Source organism: Peromyscus eremicus, chromosome 20 (genome assembly GCF_949786415.1).
Source record: "Peromyscus eremicus chromosome 20, PerEre_H2_v1, whole genome shotgun sequence".
NCBI lineage: Eukaryota > Metazoa > Chordata > Mammalia > Rodentia > Cricetidae > Peromyscus > Peromyscus eremicus.
This window is the reverse complement of record NC_081436.1, coordinates 1,159,210-1,184,761: the sequence shown is the minus strand read 5'-3', so window position 1 is coordinate 1,184,761 and position 25,552 is coordinate 1,159,210. Positions and strand designations below refer to the sequence as shown.

The window sequence follows — 25,552 nt, the reverse complement described above, 5'->3', positions numbered from 1 at the left end:
GAAGAGAGAGCAAGTGGGCCTCATGGCACAGCACTGTAATCCAGGCTGCTTAGGGTAATCTCAAGAGTTCCAGCATTTGGGGATAGAGCCAGGAGGAGCAGGAGTTCAAGGTTTTCCAGGGCTCCATAGTGAGTGGAGGCCAGCATGGACTATGGAAGGCCATGTGTCAGCCAACAAAAAGAGGAGTAGCATTGCAGCTCAAACCCTAGGTTCAGTTCCCAGACCCCAAAGAAAACAAAGCCAAACAGACTCCTAAGGATCCTAGTTTCATCTCTGTCTCAGAAATAGTCAGTCTCCATAAGAACTGTGGCTTTTCTGTATGTGTCCTGAGAGGACTGGGGGATGAAAGGCAGGACGGGAAGCTAGGAGACACAGTGGTGAGACTTGGTGTGGCTACCAGACCTTACTAATCTACCTAACTCAGCTTTGATTTGGAAAGAAAAAATTATTTTCCCATCAAGTACTTCTCTGCTCTGCCAAGTGACGAGTTAGAAATTGGTGCCTGTGAATCCCAACACTCTGGATGCCTAAGCAGAAAGACCAAAATTCAGGGTCTGCCTGGGCTGTTCAAAGACAGACCAGAAAAAGGAAAAGAAAAAAGTATTCTTCTTCTTTTCTGGGCAACAGGTCTCTCCAGCCCAGCCCACCCCTAGCACAGGGGGACGGCGGCGGCGCACAGTAGATGAAGATCCAGATGAGCGACGGCAGCGATTTTTAGAGCGAAACCGAGCTGCAGCCTCCCGATGCCGCCAAAAGCGGAAGCTGTGGGTGTCCTCCCTGGAAAAGAAGGCAGAAGAACTTACTTCTCAGAACATTCAGCTGAGTGTGAGTGGGTGACTGTTAGGATTGTAGAATCTGGAGACAGTGCAGCAGTAGAACAGAGGATGGGTATTATTTAATTAGGTTAGATCTAGAAGTGTGATGGGAATTGTAAAGAGTCCCGTAACAGTCAGAATTGAAACCTTTCTCCTAGCAATTGAGAAAGAGACTATCTCCTTCCCGATCTTCCACTAGCACAAGTCATTCAGAGACCCATTTGGAGGCTGGGGATATAGCCCAGACAAAATGTTCAGCAGTCAGAATGGAGAGAAGGCAGGAGTGGAGACAGACCCATCTGGATGAAGGAAGTCAGGTTAAGCACCCCATGTTGTGTTCTCTATCATAAGTAGAACCTGACTGGAGTTAGAGACTACCTAATGAGAAATGTATTTACTTCAGCTATTGTAGGTGTCTTAGTGTTTCTATTGCTGTGAAGAGACACCATGACCACAGCAACTCATAAAGGAAAACATTTAATTGGGGCTGGCTTATAGGTTTCAGAGATTTAGTCTATTATTGTCATGGTGGGAAGCGTGGCAGCACCCAGGCAGACATGGTGCTGAGAAGGAGCCAAGAGTTCTGCATCTGGATTGGCAGGCAGGAGGAAGAGAGTGAGCCACTGGGCCTGGCTTGAACTTTTGAACCTCAAAGCCCACCCCCACCGACACACTTCTTCCAACAAGACCACACCTTCTAATGGTGCCACTCCCTGTGGGCTTGTGGGGTCCATTTTTATTCAAACCACCACAATAGGTTAGTTAATAAAAGAAAAGAGAAAAAAAAAAAAACTTGAACACAAACAGAATAATTATACTCCAAGCATTCTGTTATTATTTTCCCTTCTTTGGTTCTGTTTTTAAAGTATCTTTTATGGGCCAGTGAGATGACTCAGTAGATAATGTCACTGCCTGCCATCAAGTCTGACAACCCAAGTTCTGCCCTTGGGACCCACATAGTAAAATGAGAGAGTCTACCCCCAAAAGTTGTCCTTTGATCTTCACACATGCCCACCCATATACATATACACATTAAATAAAATAAATTTAAGAAGGGGTCAGTGGAATGCCTCAGTGGTAGAGTGCTTATCACCAGGTCTGATGACTTGAATGTGATTTTCAGATCCCACTGCTTGTCCTCAGACTCACACACACACATATATACTCTGTGATATGCACATGTCTACACACATACACACAAAGTAAACTATGTTTAAAAAAGATACCTTATATTTATGCTTTGACAATTTCATACATGTATATAGTGGGGTTTTTTTGTTTGGGTTTTGGTTTTTTTTTTTTTTTGTGTGTGTGTGTGTGTGTGTGTGTGTTGTAGATGTAACTGTCTTATTAAATAAGAAACACAGAGCCAAATACAGAGTTAAAAACCCAAGAGGTCAGAGCAGTAGCTGAGAGCTGAGACTTAAAACTGCCTTTCTTACCCTTCGCTGCCGCTATCGTCCTTCCCCTCAGAAAGAGACCTACTTCCTGTGTATCTGTCTTTTTATTGACTTTCTCTTCTGTCTTCTTATTGGTTGTAAACCCAACCACATGACCTCCTCGTCACTGCTTGTCTATACAGACCTCCAGGTCTTCTATGGTTGGTATTGAGATTAAAGGCGTGTGTCTCCATGCTGGCTGTGTCCTTGAACACACAGAGATCTGTCTGTCATGTGATCTGGATTAAAGTCGTGCACCACCACCGCCCAGCTTCTGCTATGGCTTGCTATTAGCTCTGACCCCCAGGCAACTTTATTTATTAACGTACAATTAAAATCACATTTCAGTACAAATAAAATATCACCATAGTGGGTTCCCCCTTCCCCCGAGACAGAGTTTCTCTGTGTAGCCCTGACTGTTCTGGAACTAGGTCTGTAGACCAGGCTGGCCTTGAACTCACAAAGATCGGCCGCCTCTGCCTCCGAGTGCTGGGATTAAAGGGGTGAGGCAACCACTGCCCAGGCTATATATTTTTTTATTTCTGGTTTTTGTGGTAGAGTTAGAGGGATTGTAGGTTGGTTTAAACATGAATGATTTAACAGTATTTCATGGAAACCTAGCAAAGGAGATGAAGGATTTACCTTGTTTTCTTTTTTGTTTGTTTGGGTTTTTGGTTTTTGGTTTTTGTTTTGTTTTGTTTTGTTTTGTTTTTCTTTTTTGGAGCTGAGGACCAAACCCAGGGCCTTGCACTTGCTAGGCAAGCGCTCTACCACTGAGCTAAATCCCCAACCCCTACCTTTTTTTTTTTTAAACAGCTATATATTATTACATTCTGAGTGTGTTAGGTTTTATGGGTCAGTGGACACTAACACTGTTATAATTGTTCATTAGAACAGTAGTGCTCCAGTAGACACTGCATGCACTTGAGTAAATAGTTTTATTGAAGAGCTTTCTAGTCTGGTGGTGGTGGTAAACACCTTTAATCCCAGCACTTAGGAGGCAGAGGCAGGCAGATTTCTGTGAGTTGGAGGCCAGCCTCATCTACAGAGAGTGTTCCAGGACAGCGAGGTCTATACAGAGAATCCTTATCTTGAAAAAAACCAGAGAGAGAGAGAGAGAGAGAGAGAGAGAGAGAGAGAGAGAGAGAGAGAGAGAGATTTCTAAGGCCAGCTTATTGATTCATTCCTTTAATCCCAGCACTAAGGAGGCAGAGGCAGGCGGAGCTCTGTGAGTTCCAAACCAGCCTGGTCTACATAGGTTATTCTAGACCAGCCAAGGTTACAAAGTGAGACATTGTCAAAACAGATTTCCAGAAGCACACTTTCTTCTTGGTCAGATAACCGTACAGTATTAGTTTGGGGACAGACAGTTTATCCCATATAACAGTCATTTTTCTTTTCCTGTTATGAGTCCTTACTTTTCATTGTAGACAGTTTCTGTCATTGACTTCATGACTATCCTGGCCCAGAGCTTTCTGAAGACTTGCCAGATCATGTCCCAATTTGGGGAAGAATATCTAGACAACATTCTGCCCTCACACTAAGATAGTCACAATATTATGCTCAACAGAAGAATAGTTCTAAAGTTAATATTATAATAAATGGTTTGCTATAGACACCAAAAAAAATCTAGTAAGTCCATACAAATGTTTGCTGTAATGTTTTAGGAGTTTAAGACTAGAAGATGAATATTTTTAATAATCTTTTCTTCCTCCCCCCCCTTCAGAATGAAGTCACATTACTACGAAATGAGGTGGCTCAGTTGAAACAGCTACTGTTAGCTCATAAAGACTGCCCTGTCACTGCACTACAGAAAAAGACTCAAGGCTACCTAGGTGAGTGGTTCACAACCTGAGCAAAACCAGTCAGTTGGTAACCACAGGAATTGAGTGTCTTAGCTGCTTACAATGCCATTCTTTGTGGCATATCAGTCCTACCAAAAAATAAATAAATAAGTAAAAAATTTTTGTCCTTATCTGTAATCTTAGCAAGCAAGAGGATCAGTTCAAGGTCCTCAATTATAGCCAAAGTTTGAGGCAAGCCTGAGCTACATGAAGCTTTCTTTCAGATACAAATAAAAAAAATAAAACTTTGACAGTAATGCAGAGTTATCATAATCATCTATAATAGTGGAGAGAAGGAGTAACAGTATTTCCTGGGCCTGTTTTATCTAAGCACTCGACCATCCTCACAGTTCTCCCTTGAAGCAGCCGTTCCATTTGTAAGTGAGAAAACTCAGATCATTTACCAGAAGTCTCACACACACACACACACACACACACACACACACACACACACACACACAGTAGGAAAGTGGTAGAGGTCTTCTGGTCCCAAAGATATTCTTGGCCTGGAGAAAAGATGAACAGCTGACAGTGTCTAGGAATTGAAGAATAGGGACTTAGGGCAGATTTCATCTTTATAATAATCGTGGTTTCAGTTTGTAATCAGAGATATCCACAGAATTATGTTCAGCATTAGCGCTATTATAAAGTAAATATTGCTGGGCGGTGGTGGCGCACGCCTTTAATCCCAGCACTCGGGAGGCAGAGCCAGGCGGATCTCTGTGAGTTCGAGGCCAGCCTGGGCTACCAAGTGAGTTCCAGGAAAGGCGCAAAGCTACACAGAGAAACCCTGTCTCGAAAAACCAAAAAAAAAAAAAAAAAAAAAGATAAAGTAAATATTATAATGAACAGTTTCTTATAGATAACAAAAACTAAAAATTGCTAATTTTCCTTTATAGATTAAATAAATGCTTAGAAATGTTGGATATAGCAAGTAGTTTTTCCACTGATTGTCTTTATCATTTCAGAAATGTATTCTGAGAAAAATTTTAAGAATCTTTATTGAATTATTTATTTAAATTTTATTATGTACTCCAGGGTGCATTGATTTATTAAGCAAGTACTAAGTTCCTGTTCTGTGCCAGGCACATACTGGGAATAACAGGAACCAAACCGATCAGGTTAGATCCTGTCCTTGAAAAAACTTGTATTTAGTAGGTAAGACAAGTAAAAGAAGTAAGTGAAATATGTGGTCTGTAGTAAATGTAAAAACAAAAAATAATAGGGCTGGGGACTGGAGAGGTTGCTCAGTGGGTGGAGCATTTCTGCTCTTACTGAAGACCTGGGTTTAGTTTCCAACACTCAGTGTGGCAGCTCATAACTGCTTGTAACTCCAGTTCCAGTTGATCTGATGCCTTCTTTTGGATGCCTCAGACACAAAGCATATACATGGTTTATGGATGTATGTGTGTCTCTGATTGCCCTTGAAAACTCTATGTAGACCAGGCTGCCCTTGAACTCACAGAGATCTGCCTGCCTCTGCCTCCAAAGTGCTGGGATTAAAAGCATACATCGCCATACCCAGCATCTTAGAATAATAATAACAATAATAATATAGCTGGAAATGGTGCTACAAGAATGTAATCCCACCACCGAGGAAGCTGAGACAAGAGGGTCATAAAGTCAAGGCCATCCTGAGCGACATAGTGAGAGACCTTGTCTCAAAAACACAAAGAAAGACGGGGTGGAAGGGTCGGCATTGTGGTCCACACCTGTAGTCCCAGTACTCAGGAGGCAGAGGCGGGAAGACGACTACTGCAAGTTCAAGGCCAACCTGATCCTCACCATGAATGCCAGGTCAGCCAGAGGTTTGAATACAGATGAGCCTGCCTCAAATACAGGCAAAGGGGCTTGTGTGGCTGGATGGGGACAGTGTCATTGGAATGAGATGGAGAAACATCAGGAGCATTTCACATTCAGTCTTGGTGATAACAAAGGGCTTCAGCTTTTTTTTTTTTTTTTTTTTTTTTTTTTGGTTTTTCGAGACAAGGTTTCTCTGTGTAGCTTTGCGCCTCTCCTGGAACTCACTTGGTAGCCCAGGCTGGCCTCGAACTCACAGAGATCCGCCTGGCTCTGCCTCTCGAGTGCTAGGATTAAAGGCGTGCGCCATCACCACCCAGCGGGATTCAGCTTTTATATTGCAGACAGTGAAAGTGCAACATGAAAGATCTGATACTCTGCTAGAGACATCAGGGGTGCACAGGCTGTCTACCTAGATCAACTATTTCAGATCCTCTTCATGGGCTAAAGAGGATAAAGACTGAATGTTCTTCTGTATGCAGTCAATACGTAGTTTTCTACACAATCCCTGTAGTAATTCTGACTGGTAGTTAGTCCACTAAACTACTTATTTATTACAACAAAGATGTGTTTAATTATTACTTTGTAGCATCCACATTATATAGGTACTTGACAGAAGATAAGGCGTTGTCCTTACCTAACAGAGACTCATGAGTCACTGTGAACCTATGCATGAGATAAGGACAGATACCCCAGTAAATGGGCTCCTAGATTGGAGCTTCTGTGTATACTCCAGTGCCCTCCCAGGTGGATGATGCTCAGTAAATGCCTGATAAATAAATGAATGTGTGCTCTGAAGACAAGACAGTTTCCTGGGGATATCAAGGAAGTGTTTACAGAAGAAGCGGTGTTTGAATCCCCTTGAATCCATTTGAACAATGACTCCGGCATTCGTCAAGAGGTCAGAGACACACCAAACACAGACCAGACATGGTGGTACACAGCTATAATTAGAGCTCTTGGGAGGCAGAGGCAAGATTGAGCGTTTGAGCCATCTTGAGCTACATGAGACAATGTCACTAAAAAAAAAATTGGAAATTTTCTGTAATTTCATATATCTGTTTAGTCAGCTATAGAGATTTAATAATTTAATTATTAAAATACTAAACTAGCATTTAATAAAACTCTTTGACTAGTTGCCATACCTCTGTATGCAGCTCAGATATTATGTACACTGCCACTTCAGATGGAATGGTATAGTCCATAATAAATATTTTATATCATCAGTGTATAGCTAATTGATAGGAGACTCTGACAGACTTTTTGTACTTTACCTGTTAACTTAATCTTGGCTATTTATAGCATCATTTGATTGTAAATTGGTATTTAGCAGGCTTAGATGTGGTGCCAACTACATGCTAGAGGAACATTTTTTAAAATGAAATGATTTAATTCCTTTGAGAATTAATGAGAGCAGATTAAGGAACCTATTTTAAATTGCTTTTGCGGCTGGTGAGATGGCTCAGCAGGTGAAGGCACTCGATGACCTGAGTCTGATCTCAGGGACCCACATGATAGAAGGAGAGAACAGACTCCTGACAGTTGTCCTTTGACGTTCACATGTATGCTTTGGCATGTGTGTGACCATACTCATAACAAACATGTATATACACAAAATAAATGTAAAATTTTAAAAAGTAATGGAAGAGAGATTCATTTTCTTCTATAAACAGAACAAGTTCAAAGATAATTTTAATTCAGAATACCTTTAGCTTCTCCTCACTGAAAGTGATTTGTTAATCTGGCAGTGGTGGTGCACACTTTTAATCCCAGCACTCAGGCGGCACAAGCTGGCGAATCTCCTAGTTTGAGGCCAGCCTAGTCTACAGAGCAATTTCCAGGACAGCCAGGGATACACAGAGAAACCCTGTGATTTGTTGATTTTTTTTTTTTTTTTAAATTTTTTGGAGCTGAGGACCGAACCCAGGGCCTTGTGCTTGCTAGGCAAGCACTCTACCACTGAGCTAAATCCCCAACCCCGATTTGTTTATTTCTGTAGGCAGTGAATCCACATCCCTTTAAAAGTTTTTCTTGGAGGAGACAAGTGGCTTTCACTGTGGTAATAGATCGAGGACAGGCTTTAGAAAGGAGCTTTTACCCACCTAGGAATGAAAACACAGGAACCTCCTCTATCGGAGCATATTAAATGTGATGCTGTGTCCAGCTTTGGCTCAGTTCTTGCTTCTTGTGTCTTCTTGTTCTCCGAGTCATTCATGACTTGAGGTCAGGATTCTCCAAGAAGAAATGTAAGATTTATTTTCTTTTGTATTTGTAATTATGACAAAAGATGGTCCTTTCTGTCCCTCTGTCCTGTGTTCTGACCACTTGCTCTCTACTGTTTGCCCTCCTTCCTGGCAGAGAGTCCCAAGGAAAGCTCGGAGCCGACGGGTTCTCCAGCCCCAGTGATTCAGCACAGCTCTGCAACAGCCCCTAGCAACGGCCTCAGTGTTCGCTCTGCAGCTGAAGCTGTGGCCACCTCGGTCCTCACACAGATGGCCAGCCAAAGGACAGAACTGAGCATGCCCATACAGTCACATGTGATCATGACCCCACAGTCGCAGTCTGCGGGCAGATGATGCCTCCCCTGATGGAGAGATCCCCAGCCAGAGCTCGCCCGCCTGAGCCAAGAGAGAAATCAACTTACCCCTCCCATCTGCCTTGGATGTGGCAGTATGGGAGAGGAGGAAATTGTGTGTTGTGAGTATGGACAGATGTGGGGCTTTTCTCTTTAGCCACATGATCATGTACGCTTGACACCTGTGCTAGGGGCTTCTGGCCCCAAAGCCACACAGATCATCCCCAAGAGTGGGGTTTCTTATGTACCTACAGCCAAAGGCCTTTGCATATGGTCCGAGCAGTCATCCCTGGCCCTGATGCATGTGTACCTGTCTCTTAACACTAACCCTTGCACTTGTAGGTTTGGGGTTTTTCAGTGTCCTCTCCTCCCAATTGAGCTGTGGCTGTTATCTTCTTATTCCTTACTAGCATGCCACTTCCTGCCAGATAGAGGGAGACTAGATTTGATGGCATGTTACTTGCTGTCTCGACCCCAGCCACCCCATGCACTCAGGACTTTGTCTCCCAATAGCTGCTTATTTATCTCTTTCCCCTCCTCTTCCCAATTGCAGTGAAAACATTCACTTACTGAGAATGTAATACCTTTGATGTATGAAGTAGCAGTATTTTCCACCTCTTCCCTGTGCTTTATTCCTTATTCCCATCTGCTACCAAAAACAAACACAAACAAAAAAAAAAAAAAAGCAAAACTCTGAGAGTTTGAATCATTTTCATTTCCAAATCTATTGGGTACCTCATTTTGTCTCTTGACTTTCCTTAGGCTAGTGGTGGGGTCTTTCCTACCACCCCACTATGGCTTGGGAACCTCATCTTGTGGCCTTATTGTTAGTGGCAATGAAAAGGGAGAGAGCCTGGGATCTAACTGGGCTTCCCTGTCTCCTTCCCCACCCTCCAGTTCTAATCATCAGGGCAGACAGGAACAGTGTCATTTAAAACTCGTTCCGTCAGGTTACTGGATTAACTAACTCTTTGGTGTTTTACACTAGTTTACTGGCTGCAGTCTACATACTGTCGTCGTCTTTGGTCGTCCGTGTGCTCCCTCCTCTCCACTTTGTCCCCTCTCCACATCACTGCCTTTCCCACCATCGCTGCTTTAAATCAGCCCTCCTGGAGGTTCTCTTGTTCCGTGTTCCTCCTACAGCTCTCAGCCCCCCTTCTCTTCTGAGGTATGTCTTGTACCCCACCAGTGTCCATTACCCTTCCCTACCTTCTTTCTCTCACCAGGTTCCTAGCGTAGCCACTAGGTGTCTCTAGTTCTGAAATTTCTTTGAACTCTTTTTTTTTTTTGCTCTGTGCCCTGCAGATATTGTGCTTGTCCAAGGCACAGGCTCCAGGGCTCTGAACATTGTGGCCAAGGTCCTGAGTGCCTTTTGAGTATGAGTGAGTGGAGAGAGAAGAGGAAAATGTATAAACTCAACAGAGTGCTCAGGATATGGCCTGTTTGTCTGGAGATTGCTGACTGTGGCTATTGGCTCCCTTATGTTGTGGGATACAGGGAAAGAAATACACCCCTCCTCTTCCTCGTCTCTCCTTGGCTCTGAACACTGCAGTCTCTTCCAGAGCCAGAGGCCTGTGGATAGATAGGTCAGCTTTAACAGCTCTGAGTAGAAAGCCGTCCCAGTTGTCCCAGAGCCACCTTCTGCCATCTGCTCAGGCCAGGAGTCTTCTCTTCTGCCTCCACCTTAAATGTACAGAGTGACTGCTTGCTTTCTTTTTTATTTTATCTTTCAAAACTCGTTGTCATGGAGGAATGAGAAAATGTTCTGTCTTACAGTCTAGATGAGTGAGCCCATCCTGTGACATGTCCTCCCGCATTTTATGTCAGCTTTCCCCTCCTCCTCTATAGTCAGTGCTGAACAAGCCACACCCAGTGAAGAAACAAAATGGTTTCCTCATCCCCTACCACCAGGGACTCACCAGGAACAGCCCCTGAGGTGACAAGGCTAGCAGATGTCACCAGACGGTCAGGGCAGGCCACCACCTCCAGGGATTTCACTTGGCTTTAGAACCTCACAGCCATAGTTTGTGCTCAGGACTTATTCCGATGGCTGCTTCCTGGACTTTTTTTTTTTTTTTTTTTTTTTTTTCCTGTTTATAAATTTTGTTTCTTTTTTTTCTTTTTTCTCTTTTTAATGGCTTTTCAAGACAGGATTTCTCTGTGTAGCCCTGGCTGTCCTGAACTCACTCTGTAGCCCAGGCTGGCCTTGAACTCAGAGATCCACCTGCCTCTGCCTCCCCGAGTGCTAGGATTAAAGGTGTGAGCCACCACCGCCAGGCATCCTTTTTTTTTTTTTTTTTTTTGTCTTGACTTCCCACTAGCAGCCTTGCACTAAAGCATGAAAGAGTTTGTGGCTCTGTTTTCTTCCTCCATCAGTCGAGGGTTTTTAAAGTTACGAATCAGTCGGTGTCACTTCACATGTACCGAACGGTCTGCCCCTGTGTGGATGTCTAGTGTATGTGGAGGTTCTTTGTCACTTTCCTGACTCTCGTGTCCGCTTCTTGAGTCTTTGTTTTCCTAGCAGGAAGTTAGTGCTGGGGACCTGAGTAATGCAGGGCACCATCAGAACGGTAGCAGGGAGCAGCACTGAAATTAGGGGCAGGACAACCCCAGACACCTCTGCAGTTGGTTCTCAGTTCTGCTCTAAGAAAGCAGAGCAACTGCTTACAATGACACTTCTCTTATAGTCCAGGGGTATCACTTACATTATCGCTCCCAGTGGTCACCACCCTGAGCATCCTATGATGTGCCATAGAGGAGTCTCTGGTCAAGGCTATTTGGGATTCTGAATGCTTCTTGTATTTGGATATCAATTTCTGTCTCTAGGTTTAGGAAATTTTGTGCTAAAATTTCATTAAATAATTTGACTATTACTTTTGAATTTATCTCAGGTTCTCCTTCTACCCCATGGGTTCTGAGGTTTGTTTGATCTTTTAAGTATATCCCAAGCTTTTTGGAAATGCTGCTCATGTTAATTTATGTGTGTGTGTGTGTGTGTGTGTGTGTGTGTCTGAGTATATTATTGTCTCAACTTTGTCCTCCATTCCCAAACTGCTTGATCTTATCTCTTGGTGATGCTTTCTGGTGAGGTTTTTTTACTTGATTGTTTCTTTCATGTTAATTTCTGTTTGGTTCCTTTTCCATGTTTGAATGCCCTCACTAAAATTTCCCTCCATTTCTGACTTTCTCCTCCAGCTTACCCACTATTTAGTTCACTTTGGAGGTTTTGTATGTAATTCCTTAGTTCATTCATGTGTATTTGAGATTTCTATACAGTCATGCATCCTTTTTTAAAATGAGACTCTGAATTCTTTCTCAGACATTTCAGCCATCTCAGTACTTTTGGTTTCCATTAAGGAGAGGTTTGGAGTGTGTCCTGGTGGGTTGTTGTCTCATAATCTTTGTGTTTCTCTGTGGCATTTTATGCATCGTTCGAGATGGATATGTCCTCTGGTTTTAACGCATCTTTTTCCAACTCGGTTTTGTTTTACATAAGTCCGCTGAGCCCTTCTTAAGAACCTATCAGAAAGGAGCTGAGAATGTGATGTCTGAGGACTCTTCTGAGCGATCACAACCTGCTCTGTGCTCTAGCTGTCCCACTCCCACATAACAAAGCTTGTTCAGAGCTGGGAAGGCTGAGAAGCCTCCCAGCACCCAAGAGAACTACAAAAGACATGGCTCCTTACTTCTTTTCTGTTGGTTGAACACCCTAAGTGTGCCTGCCTCCTTCCTCCACTCCTGTCCATGCTGTAAGCACCAGACCACATACTAAAGGGAGCTGTGCTGGCGAACCTTGCCTTGCTGCCTGCCTTCCCTCTCCATTCTGTAGCTCTGGACTCCTTTTCTTGATTCACTTCTCCCATCTCCTCAGGGACCTGCCCTCCAGCACCATCATCCTCAGAGATGGAGTGCTTCACTGTAACCTGTCCTATTGACAGCCTGAACCATGAAAAAGACATACACACACATACACACACACACAGAATTCTTCCTCTGACTCCTGAGAGGCTCCTTAAAGGTGCTAACTCCTGAGATAGCTCTCCCCAGTTTGTCCCTTTCATAACTTTCTTCCCATCCCCAGATCACATTTTCATTAATATTATCTATTATATCCACAAAAAAATAAATACGTTCTAGTCAGTCTGTTTACACTCCAGTCTTCCTGCTGTGTCACACGTGCCTTTGTTGATGAGCTCCTCCTACTTTCTTTAGACGTGTCTGTCCAGAGTTAGAGGTGTGGAGGAGCAGGACAGATGAGGACCCTAAGGCCTATTAGAAGACCCCAACCCACTACAGTCCAGCTAGGCATTCTTCTTACAAATTCTGTTTCTCTCAGTACACATGCATGTGCATAGACAAATCCTCCTACTCCGACCTGAGTGGTGACCCCACAGCACAGTGCCTGCTGGCCAACATTCCCGCCTTCAGCACTGTTCCTTTGAGGTAAAATCCTACTCCAGAATGAACAAAGGCTCGTGAGAGTAGGGCAGGTTGAGGCAGCTTATGTCCTTGTAGATGCGAGTTTCTATTTTAGCTACTAGGTGTTTTCTTTGGTTTTTTATTGTTTTTTTAATGTGGACCTGGTAGGCTACCCTATACCCCAGCTACTGGAGAGTAAGGGTTTAGCTGGTAAGTGGCTGTGAGCACTAGTTTCATTGACTTACCTTAGGGCAGTGGTTCTCAGAACATGGTCCAAGAGCAGCGTCAGCAGCACCATCATCTGGAGCTTGCTGGAAATGCACACTCTTGGCCATTCCAACCTCCCGAGTTGGACACCCTGAAGGTGAGCTTTAAGAAGCACTCTGTGCTTCTAGTACACACTAATGCATGAGTCCCTGGGGGACAGGCTGGGAGCATCTTAGCTCTGGGATGACAAGGATTACTTTAAATGTGTACTCTGCCTTAGCATTGACTTTTTTATTTACCCCAGTCCCTTCCTCCACTCCCATTAAAATAGCCACCACCTCATCACTCATCTCAAATTCTAGGTTTCTCTTCCTTCTAGTCTTAGTTCTAAAACCTTTTCCTGCATTGTTCTGGGCAGGACTTACCCGTATTTCCTTGCAGGCTTCTCACTCTGCATTTTTGGTGACATTAAGAACCAGCAGGAAAGCCGGCAGTGGTGGCGCACGCCTTTGATCCCAGCACTTGGGAGGCAAAGGCAGACAGATCTCTGTGAGTTCAGGGCCAACCTGGTCTACATAGGGAGTTCAAAGCTACACAGTGAGACCCTGTCTCAAAACAAACAAACAACCAAATCATCAGGAGCCATAGTTGTCCAGTTTCTCCTTGTGCACAGACACACACCTCTTGCTGGCAGGGAGATTAGCCTCAACTCCCACAGTGGAGCCTGCTACATCCTGATAGAGTATCTGTTGAGAAGAAAGAAATGTGTATCTATGAATATATCTCTGTTCACCTATATATTTTTGACATGTAGCAATACCTCTCCATCCTCAAGGAACTCAACCCAGCCTGGGTCTCCCCAGGCTCCAGTGGTAGGTAGACCCTGATAGGTGGGAGGATACAGTGCTATGGGATGTTTTGTTACAAAACTGTCTTTTCTCTTTTCCCTCCACCCAATTCAGCATGACCCCTGTGAGCAGGCTCTCACAATCAATCTCCTGGGGCGGGGCTGAGGCAGGGGCTTTGAGCTCATTTCCCTAACCGTCCCTTCTTATTTCCCCCATGCCATTTAGTAGTTATCACCCAGCCTTGCCTTCTTGCTCCGTCCTTCGCCCTGACATATACTGTGCCTTATTTATGCTGCAAATATAACATTAAACTATCAAGAGAATGACTGGTATGTTTGGTGCTTCCCTACTCAGACCCACGAGACCCACTGGACTTTGATGTTTGATCATCCTCTCCCTTCCATTTCTTAGGGCAGAAAGAGTAGGGCTCTCCTCTCTGCCTTCTGTAGGTAACATGGCGCTACAGAAGGCACAGAGTTCAGATCTTTGAACTGCCTCAGAGACAAGGCATCACCAGAATACTGACTGGAGAACTTAATGTGTGCTTCATTTAAATGGGGAGTGGGGTTGCCTGAAGACCGGGAACCTCTTCTCTTTCAGTGTTTTGTCCTCACCCCCTTCCAACAATTGAAAAGAAAGAGACAGGGAGTGTCCACAGAGACAGGCAATCTCAAACTTTCTGTAGAGGGAGAGAGAGCTGGAGAGACGACTCAGGGTTAGGAACACACACTGCGCTTGCAGAGGATCCGAGTTTGGGTCCCACATCCATGTTGGTTGCCTCACAGCTACCTGTAACTCCAGCACCAGGGGATCTGATGCCCTCTTCTGGCCTCCACAAGCACTGCACTTACCTGCACAACCCCCTCCCCAACACACACACACACACACACACACACACACACACACACACACACAAAATTAAAAAGAAAAGAAAAAAATGAAAAAGAGGGAAAAGCCTGGAACTATGAGGCAGACTTTGTTTAGAAGCAGGTAAAAGTTGATAGGAAAACAAACAATGCTCAAGGGTGAAGCAGAGGGACAGGTAAGCCACTGATTCTTGTGTCTGTATATTCTTTTATAATTACCACTGAAAGTGAGGACAGTGAGACAGACTGAAGAACTTGACCAAAGACAAAGCAGGAATCTCTCAGGCTCCTGGTAGGACAGATCCACCAGGTTGGTGTTTGGTGAGGGACTCGGAGCCTCCTTTGGAAAGTGGAAACACTCTTGTTGGCCTTCACTGTGTAGGGCTAGCAAGGTGATCAGCAGTAAAGGTACTTACTGCCAAGCCTTAAGACCTGAGTTTGATCTCTCGACCCATGTGGTAGAAGGAGAGGACAAGGTGTTCTCTGACCACCACATAATGCTCTGTGGGGCATGTGTCTCCCCAACCCACCCAGGTAAATGAATAAATGGGGGGAAAAAAAGGGGAGGGAGTATGTAGGGGTTCAAGAACATTTGGAAGAGGAGCTCAAGAGATGGCTCAGTGGTTAGGTACTGCTCTTCTAGAGGACTCAGGCGGCTCACAACTGTCTGGAACTCCTAGTCCAGGGGATCTGATTCTGGACTGGACTCCCCAGATACCTGCACTCACATACATGAATGCAGACATCCACACAACTAAAAATAAAAATAAGTCTTTGAAAAAAGCCATAAGCCAGTCTGGTCTACATATTAATTTCCAGGCCAGAGCTACAAAGCGAGACCCTGTGTTTATTTATTTGTTTGATTGTTGGTTGGTTTTTCCAGGCAGGGTTTCTCTGTGTATCCCTGGCTGCCTTGGAACTCACTCTGTAGACCAGGCTGACCTCAAACTCAGAGATCTGCCTGCCTCTGCATCCTCAGTGCTGGGACTGAAGGCCTGTGCCACCACTGCCAGGCTGAGACCCTGTATTTAAATCAAGCAAGCAAGCAAGCCTGAGAATTGGGAATCCTAAGGCAAGACAATGTAACGGGTAGAAGGATTAACTTAGGTTGTAGTGGAGGTGCTTGCTCCAGTTAGAAGTCAGCTAGCTTCTTTCTGAATGCAGCTTCCTACCTTGTACTCCAGCAGTGTGGTAGACAGAGTGCCTGCTCTCTTGTGGTCCAATGGGATTGCTGTGCATTCGCTCCATTTACTGTTCACAGCAGCTTCTCGATGACAGAAGCCGTTGTCTGTTGTTGAGGGCTGGAGACTGTACTTCAGGCCTTCAGCATGCAAGCTGTTCATTTTATTGAGGATGAATTGATGTTTACAGAAGTCACAGGGGAATTACAAGAGCAAAGAGAAAATGCTGAATTCCTGTTTGGCTGTGGTGGCACACACCTTTAATCCCAGCACTGGGGAGATAGAGGCAGGCCAATCTCTGTGAGTTCCAGTTCAGCCTGGTCTACATAATGAGTTCCAAGACAGCCAGGGATACATAGTGAGACCCTGTCCCGAGGGAAAAACAAAACAAAAAACAAAACCTGAACTCCTGCCAGGGGTTGGTGGTGCACAACTGTAATCCCAGCACTTGGGAGGCTGAGAACAGAGGCCAGCATACTAGGCTACATACAGTGTCCCAATCTTAGGAAACCACACACAAGCTGGGTGTGGTGGCACACACCTTCAGTCCCAGCACGAGGGAGGCAGAGACGGGTAGGTCCACATAGCAAGGTCTAGGCCAGCCAAGGCTAAATAGTGAGACCCTTGTTTCAAACACACAGACAGACAGATGAAAACCCAAAACAAAAAGCAGTGTGAGCTGTTAAGACTGTAATGAATGTGACAGGCTCTCTGGGAAACTGGGACAGCTTACAGAAGGTTCTCGAGCCTAGGCTGCACTGATACAGAGAACCTCCAGACGGAAACCAGTCTAGAACTGAGGGTGCCCCCTTTGCAGTAGAGCACTTGCCTAGCACATAAAAGGCCCTGGATTTGGATTTGATCCCCAACACCCCAAAACTAACTAAATAATAAAAAAAAAAACCACCTCTTATCTGCAAGCCTAAATGTAAGTAAGTTACAATAAAGTACTTCCCCTTGAGCAAAAAAGACAGGATGAATGGAATGTATAAAGGGCTTTTACTATGGGATGAGAGATGTTCTGAGACTCCATGGAACAAGCTAAGACCTCCGATGGAGGCCACCAAGTTCAGCACAGGAAGAAGTGTGTCCAAAGAAAGTCTCTGGAGATGGTAAGTTCCCCAGGACTGGTGTGGGGGGAAGGCAAAGGTAATCACAGTTGATATTTGGAAAATACCAGCTCTGTGCTTTGCTATAAAAGGCATCCCAAATAATGCTACTCCTAGGAAGTAATTCATTTTATTGTGCCCGTATGTAAGTGAGGAGTGTGAGGCTGAGTGTGGGTGGCTTGCTTTGCTCATGGCTAAGTCAGAACCGTGACATGGGCCTTCTTTGGTTTAGGCTGGAGATGTGGCACCCTAGGACCTGCACAGCAGGTAAGGCTAGCACTAGCTCCTTTGCAGGGCCCGTCTGACCTGGAGTGGTTCTGTCTTTCCCTGAAGCAGGACCCTAGTCACTAGCTCCAGTAGTACATTAGAACCAGAGCCAGGCAGAGGTGGTGCTGACCAGAGGAGAGTGGAACAACATAACAATCCAGCCCAAAAGATCTGTCCTTAAATCCTCCTAGATAGGCTTGTAAAAGGAAAGGGTTGGACCTGACAGTGAAGATTAGTGGCCACAAGGTGGCAGCAGAGCTTCAGCTGTGGCTTCCCATTCCCCGGTTCTCTAGGAAAGACCGGCAGGTGGACGGAATTTACCAGCCACCTATACTCAGTAAGACTCCAAAAACCTGTATCATCTCACTTTACCGTCCATAGGTAAATCTTAAAAGTAGGGATTCCTCATTTAACCTCTTAAGGAGGAGTGGGGGGATTGGAATGGGCTTCGATCCTGACTGCCCATCTTGGGCATGGGGAGGGACCAAGCTGGGTCATCATCCTAGCCTACTCTTAACCCTAGTTCCTTCCCATCTAGGAAATAACACTCAATCCTGACAGGAGTTTCTCCAGTCAGGACCAAGAGTTGATCAATTGAAGCTCTCCAACCTGTTGAAGGATTAGGAGTTCTTATAAGACTCCCCCAGGGCCTAGCTCTGACAAACCATCTGCAATTAATGATGCTTCCTGAGCTCTGGAGACAGGATTTATGCATCTAATAAAGTCTATAACTCCAGGCTTAGGCTGGGGGTAGGAAGCTGAGAGCAGAAAGTCCCCAGGGGGGTATGGGAGGGGGTCCCAGGTGGCTCTTAAATAGAGCCATGCATTTCTATTGCCTGTCTAGATTTCCCCTCAGGCTGCTGCCGAGGTGGGGGGTGGGGACAGCAGGTATAAGAGGATGGTGTGCCAGTGGGGAGGTGGATGGCAGCATGGACTCCAAGCGGGCTGCTGTGCTGCTGCTGCTGCTGCTGCTGCTGCTGGACTGGGGCCACACTCAAGAACCAGGGAGCCAGGACGGAGACCAAGTCTTTGCAGTGAGTAAGCACCTTTCTCCGAACCATTTCCCCCTCAGCTGAAAGTAGTGTTTGATGTTCCCAGGCTGCTCAGGTCTTCATAAGGTCTGGCTTCTAAGGGAAATGGCTCCTTAGCCTATGCAAGTTGCCCCTAGGAGCCATTTTTTTCCTGTGTCTTCAGTGTCCAGGAGGACATTGCCTTTTCCCCTCCCTGTCACCCTCTCATCACAGGAAGAAGATGGGGGACCTCACCCAGCACAGTATACCCAGACTCCTGGGTCCCTCTTGCGTTTTCTGCTCCAGGCCATGGAGAGACCTGGCAGGAGCCCAGCCTTCCTATTTCATCCCCAAAGGTGAGTTTCAGCAGGCAGAGGCTGGGAAGGGTGGAGGGCAGAGGAAGAGGTGAAGGAAGGTAAGACAGAGGGAGCTTCAATGGAAGATGAATCTCTCCAAAGGTTTGGCCGAAATGCCTGGGGGTCCTGGAGCAAAGAGCAGCTAAGTCCCCGGGCTAGAGAGTTCTGGAGCTTGGCTGCCCCTCAGCGCTTTGGGAAGAAGTAACAGCATCATCCCCTGTGATGTCTGCATGCAAAATCACTACCCCCATATGCCCCCAAATAAAATGGTATCGCTTCTGAATCCACGTGTTTGGACAAGACTTTCAGGGAATGGGTGGAGCAAGGACGAAAAGCAGAGCCCCTTCACCTCCACTCAGTCAAGTCAGATGCCAGCCATTCTGCTGAAGGGTCCCCCAGCTAACTGCACATAGCCTCCTGCCTGCAGCAAAAACAACAGGAGTTCAGCAGAAGAGTTAACACACCACGTTTATTCCTCTGACGACCACATGACCCATGGCCAAAGAAAGCAGGGTTTCGGAAGCCAAAGAGCAGCATTCATTCTGGATTCCAATAGAATTCCAATTTCCTTTTCATTCATCATCCACAGAATGAGAGCAAATCCTGTGCTGGGTGGGGCCCTGTGGTTCATGGCTCCTTGCTTGCCAGTCTCAAGGCAGGCAGTCTGTGTCAGAGGTAGAGATGGCACCTCTGGAGGGTTCCAGAGCTAGGTTGATGCATGGGCCCAGGGTCAGGAGAGCAAGAAGTAAAATGTGACCTCCATCGCGGCAGCCAGGGCACTACTTGCTACCCGCCATGATCCTGAGGTACTGCAGGGCGCGGCGAGCAGCTTCACCTCGGGCTGCCTCCCTGGTGGTTGCAGAACCATGACACACAGTGGCTGGCTGGGTGGACAGTTCCACTAGGCACTGGCAGAGCCCACTCAGGCTCAGTTCTTCTAGAAACCAAAAAAGAGAAGGGAGACAGTGGCAGGGAGGGTACCAAAGAGGGTGTGTGTCGCCCGTCTCCTGTCCCCTCCACCCCCATTCCCTTAGCTGGCCATACCAATGTCCAGGTAGCTGACGTGGAAAGCCTGCTCCTCAGAGAGCTCACTGAGGACACTGCAGCAGGCAGAGCCGAGAGTCCCCAGAGAACCCACAGAGCAACTTCGAAGGGACAGGATCTTTTCTCCCACAGAATTGCGCAGGGAATCCCAGGTGCAGCCTGGCCCCCGGTTCCGAAGTCCATCGAGGCGGGAGCTCACACCCTAATGAGATGAGAGTGAGAAAGCACTAATGACTGTGGGACCTAAGCCTCTGGCATGCCCTAACTTCTGGAACCTGGTCTGGTGGCCAGGCAGCCTTCCTCACCCCAGTAAAAGCTGCCTACAGGGCTTTTCCCTAGGTGAGCACAGCACAGGCTGAGGGGCTCCTGGGCTCACAAGTTCAAGACTCCCTGGGGTTTAGTAAGAAAACTGGAAGAGAAGCAGGTCCAGACTCTCTTCCAACCCAATTCCCCAGCGTATCCTGCAGTGAGAACCACATGGCAAGCCCACACGGACTACTTACAATGGAGAAATGATCGTCATCAGGTTCTGCCTCGTTGCCATCCCGGGCATCCAGAGGAACTGTGTGCACTCGAAGCAGCATTTTAGCTGCTGCATTACGCTTTGCCAGCTTTTTGGAAGTGCCACTGCCTGAGTGTGGGGAAGAGATTTCTGGATTTGGGGATTTCCCTCCAGATTATACTTGGATTGAGGGTCCCTCAATGGGATGTCATTGCAAAGAGGAGCTGAAGGTCGTCCTTTTAACTGAGCAGCTGGTGTACCAGAAGAGAGGGAGAAAGATGGGCAGGGACAAGGACGGCACGGGTAAGAGCTGAGCAAGGGGCCAAAAGCAAATCAAGCCGGGACAGAGCATAGCCAGGCAAAGAGCCACCTGTGCCCAGGGTCAGAGTGGGGCAGAAACAGAGGATGAATGAACCCCCTTCCCCAGTTACCAATCTCAATGAAGCGCTCCACCCGGCATGTCATGGTGAATTCTTTGCGATGAGCAGGCCCAGACTCCTGGGTCACCATGTACTCTGGCAAACGCCAGCCTTTTTGCACCACAAGTTCCTTGAAAAGGAGACACAGGGAGCCCAAGGTGAGTGAGGAGAGGCCCCTTAGCCACGTGGCCTTCTACCCAGGAGATAACCACCCCTCCCACAGTACACACACCCCTGCCTCACAGCCCTAGTGAAGAGAAGACAGCACATGTGAAAATGAAGATGGGCCACACCTGCAGAGCTCCAACAGGGTTGCACTCAGACTGCGGAGGGGAGACAGGGGGCTGCATCTCCATGGGAGGACTCCTGAAGGAAAAAGGGCCCAGGCCAATGCTGAGGAAAATGGTTCCTTCTGGGCTGGTCATGGGCTCAGTACCAGCTACTGCTGCCATCTCCCAGTTTCTCATCAAGCATGCAGCTATCTGTCCAAACATCCAGCCTTGCTTCCCACCCACCCCCATCACGCTAGCCCCTGCTAATTCCCAGGAGCATTTCGATATGGAAATACTTCAGCAGCAACCTTATGACGGAGCAAAGGGGCCATACAGCCAGTCCTGGAAGTACCTTCTGGGTCTCAAACATGGTACGTACCTGCTGTGGCCACCTCAGAAAATGGAGCCTGAAAAATCTAAGATCCTTTACATGGCTATTTAAAGTTACCTCCTATCTCAAGCTTACCTACGAGCTGGTGCAAATTTTTCAATTATTCCATTATGTATTTACTGAATCTGCCTGGGTACAAGGCCTAAGCGGCTAACACCTCCCTCTCTCTGAGATGTCAGGAAACTCAAGATACCTGGTTAGTATAGCAGATGGAACAGGGGCAGCAGCTTCTGCAGCAATGACAGGCGAGTCCTCAGGCAGTGAAGAGTCTAGGAGAGAGAAAGAACTTCCCGAGGGGAAGGGAGCCTTGGATTCACACCCATGTAGAAGGGAACGGGGGTGAGCGGTCCTTCTGACCTTTCCATCCCCTGAGAGAATTCCTCCCCCTAATCTAGACTCCAGAGATCCTCTGCTGACCCACAATGGCTCAAAAGCACTGAGGCTGGGGTAGGGAGCTCAGAAAAGAGTCTCTTCCTACCCAACAAGCAGCTGCAGCCTGAGTGTGGAAGAGGTCAAGTCATGCTGCTAGAAAGGGGGCACGTTGTGACCAACTTACCAGCCTTAGCCTCCACCCCATGCCCTACCCCCGCCCCAGAGCAGCCACCACCCATCAAAGGGGTTGTTACCCTGAGGCACCCTAGAAACACCCTGTTCCCACGCTCTAGAGGAAATTCTCAGGAAGGGGCCAGGTCAAGGTCACCAGGGTCACCAGGCTGGGCTCAGGGAGAGAAGTAGGTAGTGTGGGGCTGCGTTCTCAGCAGGGTGTCTAGTGTGCCTTGGCTGCTCCCCTCACCTGCTGCCCTCCAGGGCTGGCTCCAGCACGCTCCCCCCTTTGAGGTATCTGAGGGCCACCTCAGCTGCCTTGTGCTTGGCTGCCTTCTTGCTGGGGCCCTGACCTAAGAAAAGGGGTGTGGGCAATACTGGAGGTCACCAGCAGGACAGCAGAGAAGCCAGCCCCCACAGCCTCTCTCCTCACAGCCAGAGGGAGCGAACAACCCTCTGACCAACCTCCCTGTCAAGACTGGAAGGGTTCTGACGATTGCTGGAATAGCCTTTGTCCTAGTTAGCTTTAACTGTCAACTTGGCACAACCTAGGATCATCTAAAGGAAGAGCCTTACTTGAGGAACTGCCTAGATCAGACTGGCCTGTGGACATGGAGGGGGAGGGTCTTTTTTGCTGAGGTAGAAATGCCCAGCCCACTTCTGTGGTACCATCCCTAGGCAGGTGGTCCTGAATGTGGAACATGGAGTTTCTGCCATGGTTCCTGCTGTGCTTCTGTGGCTTTGGAGTGAGTTCCTTGGTCAGATGTAATGGTGTAGAACAGCAAGCAGGCAGCAAGGATGAGTTCATTCTTTTTGCTCGTCTGTGGATGTGAGTTTCTACCCTTCCCCACAATGATGACTGTAAACCAACCCCTTCCTTCCCCTAAGCTGCGTTTAGTTAAGGAGTTTTATCACAACAATATAAACAGGCCTAGAACAGCCCTTATTTTTCAATTAGCTCCCATAATTAAGCCATGCCAGGCAGGACTTCTGAGCTCCAACATTGGGGGGGGGGGGTCCTTTCCTCTGCAAAAGCACTTCCTTTTCCCTCAATAAATAGTCAATAGCGACAACAAAGGAATGGTTCGAAGTCAAGGCTCTCCTTTGCCACTTACTAGGCATGTGATCGTGTGCCAGTCGTTTAATTTCTGATACTGAGCTCTTCATGTTCAACATGGACATGAAGGCCAGCAGAGTGTGTGCTTGCTCCCGCAGGGAGTTTAGTGTCTACTTTTCCTCCAAGGTGATAAGAGCAGCAGATCTCTGTGACACTTCTTGTTCTCACTAGTGAGTCTCTCAAGTCCTAGCCACCTTCTCACAGTCCTGTTCTTCCAATCCAGACGATGGCTTTCCCCTTGAAATCTCTCCATCCCTCCCTGGCCTTAAGGAAGAGGACTGTGAAGCGATTTCACGATATTAAACCACAGGCCCTGTGAATGCACACCCCAGCCAGGCTGCCCAAGCCTTCCTCACCAGTGCAGCTGGTGTCGCCAACGGTGACCCGGAAGGTGAAATTAGGCTGATGGGCTTGGCCCTCGGCTTTGAGAAGGTCGTACACGGGCGTCTTTCCTATTCTGGTCCCATACTCCTGAAGAAGGCTGATCGGGGTCTTGCCCGGGTTGGCGGCCAGCATTTGCTCTATGCTGGGAGGGAGGGGCACAGACCAATATCACACTTCCCCTTTCGGCACCCACCTGACCAAGCACTGTCACATTAGACCTAGCCACATTACAGAGTCCATGGATCCCCAGGCAGTATAGCATCCATTGACTGGGTTAAGAGTTAAGGTGCAGGAGGGAAAGCAAGGTCCTCTATCCCAAGGCAGGTGGAGAATGTACTGTGCCGTGGTGCTGGTTGGACGTGCATTACCCCCTGGCACAACGCAATTCGGGAACCCAGTACCCACCAAAAGCACTGAACATCGGGGCATAAAGCCTAAGGCTCCAGTGCAGGCTGGGAATCAAGCCAACCCCAAACTAGAGCTGGAGGCGGTGGCCACTGACCCAGTGCATGCCGGGAACCTCTGCCCACTACCCCAGTGCTTGCTGGGAACAACCCTCAGGCCAGGTGCATGCTGGGGCTGCGCCGCTATCCCTCCGCACCGCCTCGCACTTTTCGTCCTGCAGGGTTCAAAATGAGGCAGCTCACCTGGGCAGCCCGCAGCCTGTGGTAGTGCCGGAGCCCTGCTCCTCTTCACTCATTCCCTCCTCCGTCCCCGCGGGCGCCACCGTGACTACAGCCTCCACGCGCCCCAGTACACCGCCGACGAGCTAGGGCCGGGGCCAAGCCCGGAGTCGCGGCCGGTAGGGCCCGCCGCGGGGCATGCTGGGATCTGGAGTCCCCCACCCATCCGACTCCTTGTGTCTTCATCGGGAGTCGAGCTACCCGCCCCACAACTCTCCGCGTGGCTCGCCCGGGCGCCTGCGCCGCCCTCTGGGAGGAGCGGGCCCTCCACGGAAGCTCCCCAACCTACCAGCGGTTTTTGTTTTCTACTGTCGTCCCGCCTTCTTCCTTGCGCACGGCCTCCTCCCAGGCCGAGACTGTGAGCATGCGCACTAGCGGGGTGAAGGCGGCTGGGGGCGGGGCGGTAAGGGATGCATCACTCACGGAACTACAGAACCCAGGTGCCCGCTCGTCATCCGGTCGCCACGGCAGGCTTCGCGGCCTCATTGGCTACGTTGAGAGCGACCTCTTCTAGGCGCGTGCCGATTGGTCACCTGTAGGGAGGGTTGTGATTGGCCGGGGAGGCCGCTGGCGTGGTTCTTTTGCCGCCCCGAAGGGTGGGCCTTCCCTGGCCGCCTCCACCCCGGAGCTCTGGGGTTGTAAGTTTTTTTCGGGAACTGCCTCCCCAGCCACCAGTATAAGTCCCTTAGCGCCCCGGGCCTCCGTGTCTAAAACCTGCTTTCTTGTGGCTTGTCCTTTGCCTCTCTTCATTAGCGGCACGCAGCAGCCTGGCAGGGTTGGCGACTCTTTAGGTCCCAGTGCACCTTCCTTTAACTGTCCGGGAATGTGGGGCCCGAGAATCATTAGGTGGACCTTCTGCTCTAGTCTTCTTTAGTCTCAACTGAAAACAGCACGAGAGTAATTGACGAACTAAAGTGCCCGCAGGCCTGAACAAGATCTTTCGGATCCCCAACGTCTTGACACCACCAGAGTGAAGGATGTAGGGGAGATCTTGTGACCTTGGACAGAGGAAGAAAGAGACACCCCGAAAAACGTGATTCAAAGAGTGTTTTAAGAATGGGTCTGGGAAGCGATGTCTTGCCAAGAAGGGAATGAGGGTGGAGGTGGAGGAATCCTGGAATGATAGCGAGGGGTCACCCAGGAGCTCTAAAGTGGGAAAGGACCTCCGACAGGGTGGATTCCAATTGGGTGAAACTGGAGCAGTGACGAGAAGACCAGCTGGCGAGACTGGTATGAGAAGGGGCCAACGCCAGAGCGTGTGTGTGCGATCTGAGGAGCTGCCCTCCCGGGGTATAGAAAAGAGTCTGTAGACAGGTCACAGGGCTCCTACAGAATCCGCATGAGGCCCAAAGTGGGGCTGCCGTAGGACACCTCCAAGGAGGCAGAGCCTCGGCGAGCCAGGAAGGAGCTGGAGCGCGCCGGATGGCAGCCGCGGGCTCCTTTAAGAGGCCGGCGGCTCCA

At 47.9% G+C, this 25,552-nt stretch overlaps 3 protein-coding genes across 9 annotated transcripts in view; 2 read left to right on the top strand and 1 right to left on the bottom strand.

Moving 5' to 3' along the window:
- Nucleotides 1-9,546, top strand: part of LOC131896337 (cyclic AMP-dependent transcription factor ATF-7) — a 108,277-nt gene extending 98,731 nt beyond the window's left edge. The window contains exons 10-12 of the mRNA XM_059246938.1: nt 628-825; nt 3,981-4,089; nt 8,257-9,546. Of these exons, the coding sequence (XP_059102921.1) occupies nt 628-825; nt 3,981-4,089; nt 8,257-8,474 (525 nt within the window). The 3' untranslated portion in view covers nt 8,475-9,546. The remainder of the gene's footprint in view (nt 1-627; nt 826-3,980; nt 4,090-8,256) is intronic.
- Nucleotides 9,547-16,920: 7,374 nt separating this feature from the next.
- Npff (neuropeptide FF-amide peptide precursor) lies at nt 16,921-18,964 on the top strand. Its single transcript, XM_059246940.1, has 3 exons — nt 16,921-18,404; nt 18,615-18,736; nt 18,839-18,964. Exons 1-3 carry the CDS (start codon nt 18,156-18,158, stop codon nt 18,939-18,941), a joined length of 474 nt encoding a protein of 157 aa, XP_059102923.1. The 5' UTR covers nt 16,921-18,155; the 3' UTR covers nt 18,942-18,964.
- Nucleotides 18,965-19,478: 514 nt separating this feature from the next.
- Tarbp2 (TARBP2 subunit of RISC loading complex) lies at nt 19,479-25,450 on the bottom strand. 7 transcript variants are annotated; one of them, XM_059247241.1, is made up of 11 exons: nt 24,806-25,450; nt 24,381-24,624; nt 23,911-24,027; nt 23,381-23,550; nt 22,158-22,260; nt 21,558-21,650; nt 20,995-21,067; nt 20,714-20,831; nt 20,284-20,411; nt 19,781-19,982; nt 19,479-19,673 (listed from the first exon to the last, which is right to left on the bottom strand). In XM_059247241.1, the coding sequence occupies exons 2-11, from the start codon at nt 24,575-24,577 to the stop codon at nt 19,516-19,518; spliced, it is 1,359 nt and encodes a 452-aa protein (XP_059103224.1). In that variant the 5' UTR covers nt 24,578-24,624; nt 24,806-25,450; the 3' UTR covers nt 19,479-19,515. The 7 variants fall into 7 exon arrangements, with proteins under 7 accessions (XP_059103224.1, XP_059103225.1, XP_059103227.1 ...); XM_059247242.1 differs by lacking the exon at nt 23,911-24,027; XM_059247244.1 differs by lacking the exons at nt 23,911-24,027; nt 24,806-25,450 and adding an exon at nt 24,056-24,239 and having other exon boundaries at nt 24,381-24,473.
- Nucleotides 25,451-25,552: the final 102 nt, after the last annotated feature.

Excerpts from the sequence above, each read along its gene's own strand:
- Npff (XM_059246940.1), top strand. The coding sequence starts at position 18,156 with ATGGGAGGGGGTCCCAGGTGGCTCTTAAATAGAGCCATGCATTTCTAT. Across the intron at positions 18,405-18,614 it reads ACGGAGACCAAGTCTTTGCA|GAAGAAGATGGGGGACCTCA; the intron begins GTGAGTAAGCAC and ends CTCTCATCACAG. Across the intron at positions 18,737-18,838 it reads TTCCTATTTCATCCCCAAAG|GTTTGGCCGAAATGCCTGGG; the intron begins GTGAGTTTCAGC and ends ATCTCTCCAAAG.
- Tarbp2 (XM_059247241.1), bottom strand. The coding sequence starts at position 24,577 with ATGAGGCCGCGAAGCCTGCCGTGGCGACCGGATGACGAGCGGGCACCT. Across the intron at positions 24,028-24,380 it reads GTAGAAAACAAAAACCGCTG|GACGAAAAGTGCGAGGCGGT; the intron begins GTAGGTTGGGGA and ends TGAACCCTGCAG. Across the intron at positions 23,551-23,910 it reads AGGTTCCCGGCATGCACTGG|CATAGAGCAAATGCTGGCCG; the intron begins GTCAGTGGCCAC and ends CCTCCCTCCCAG.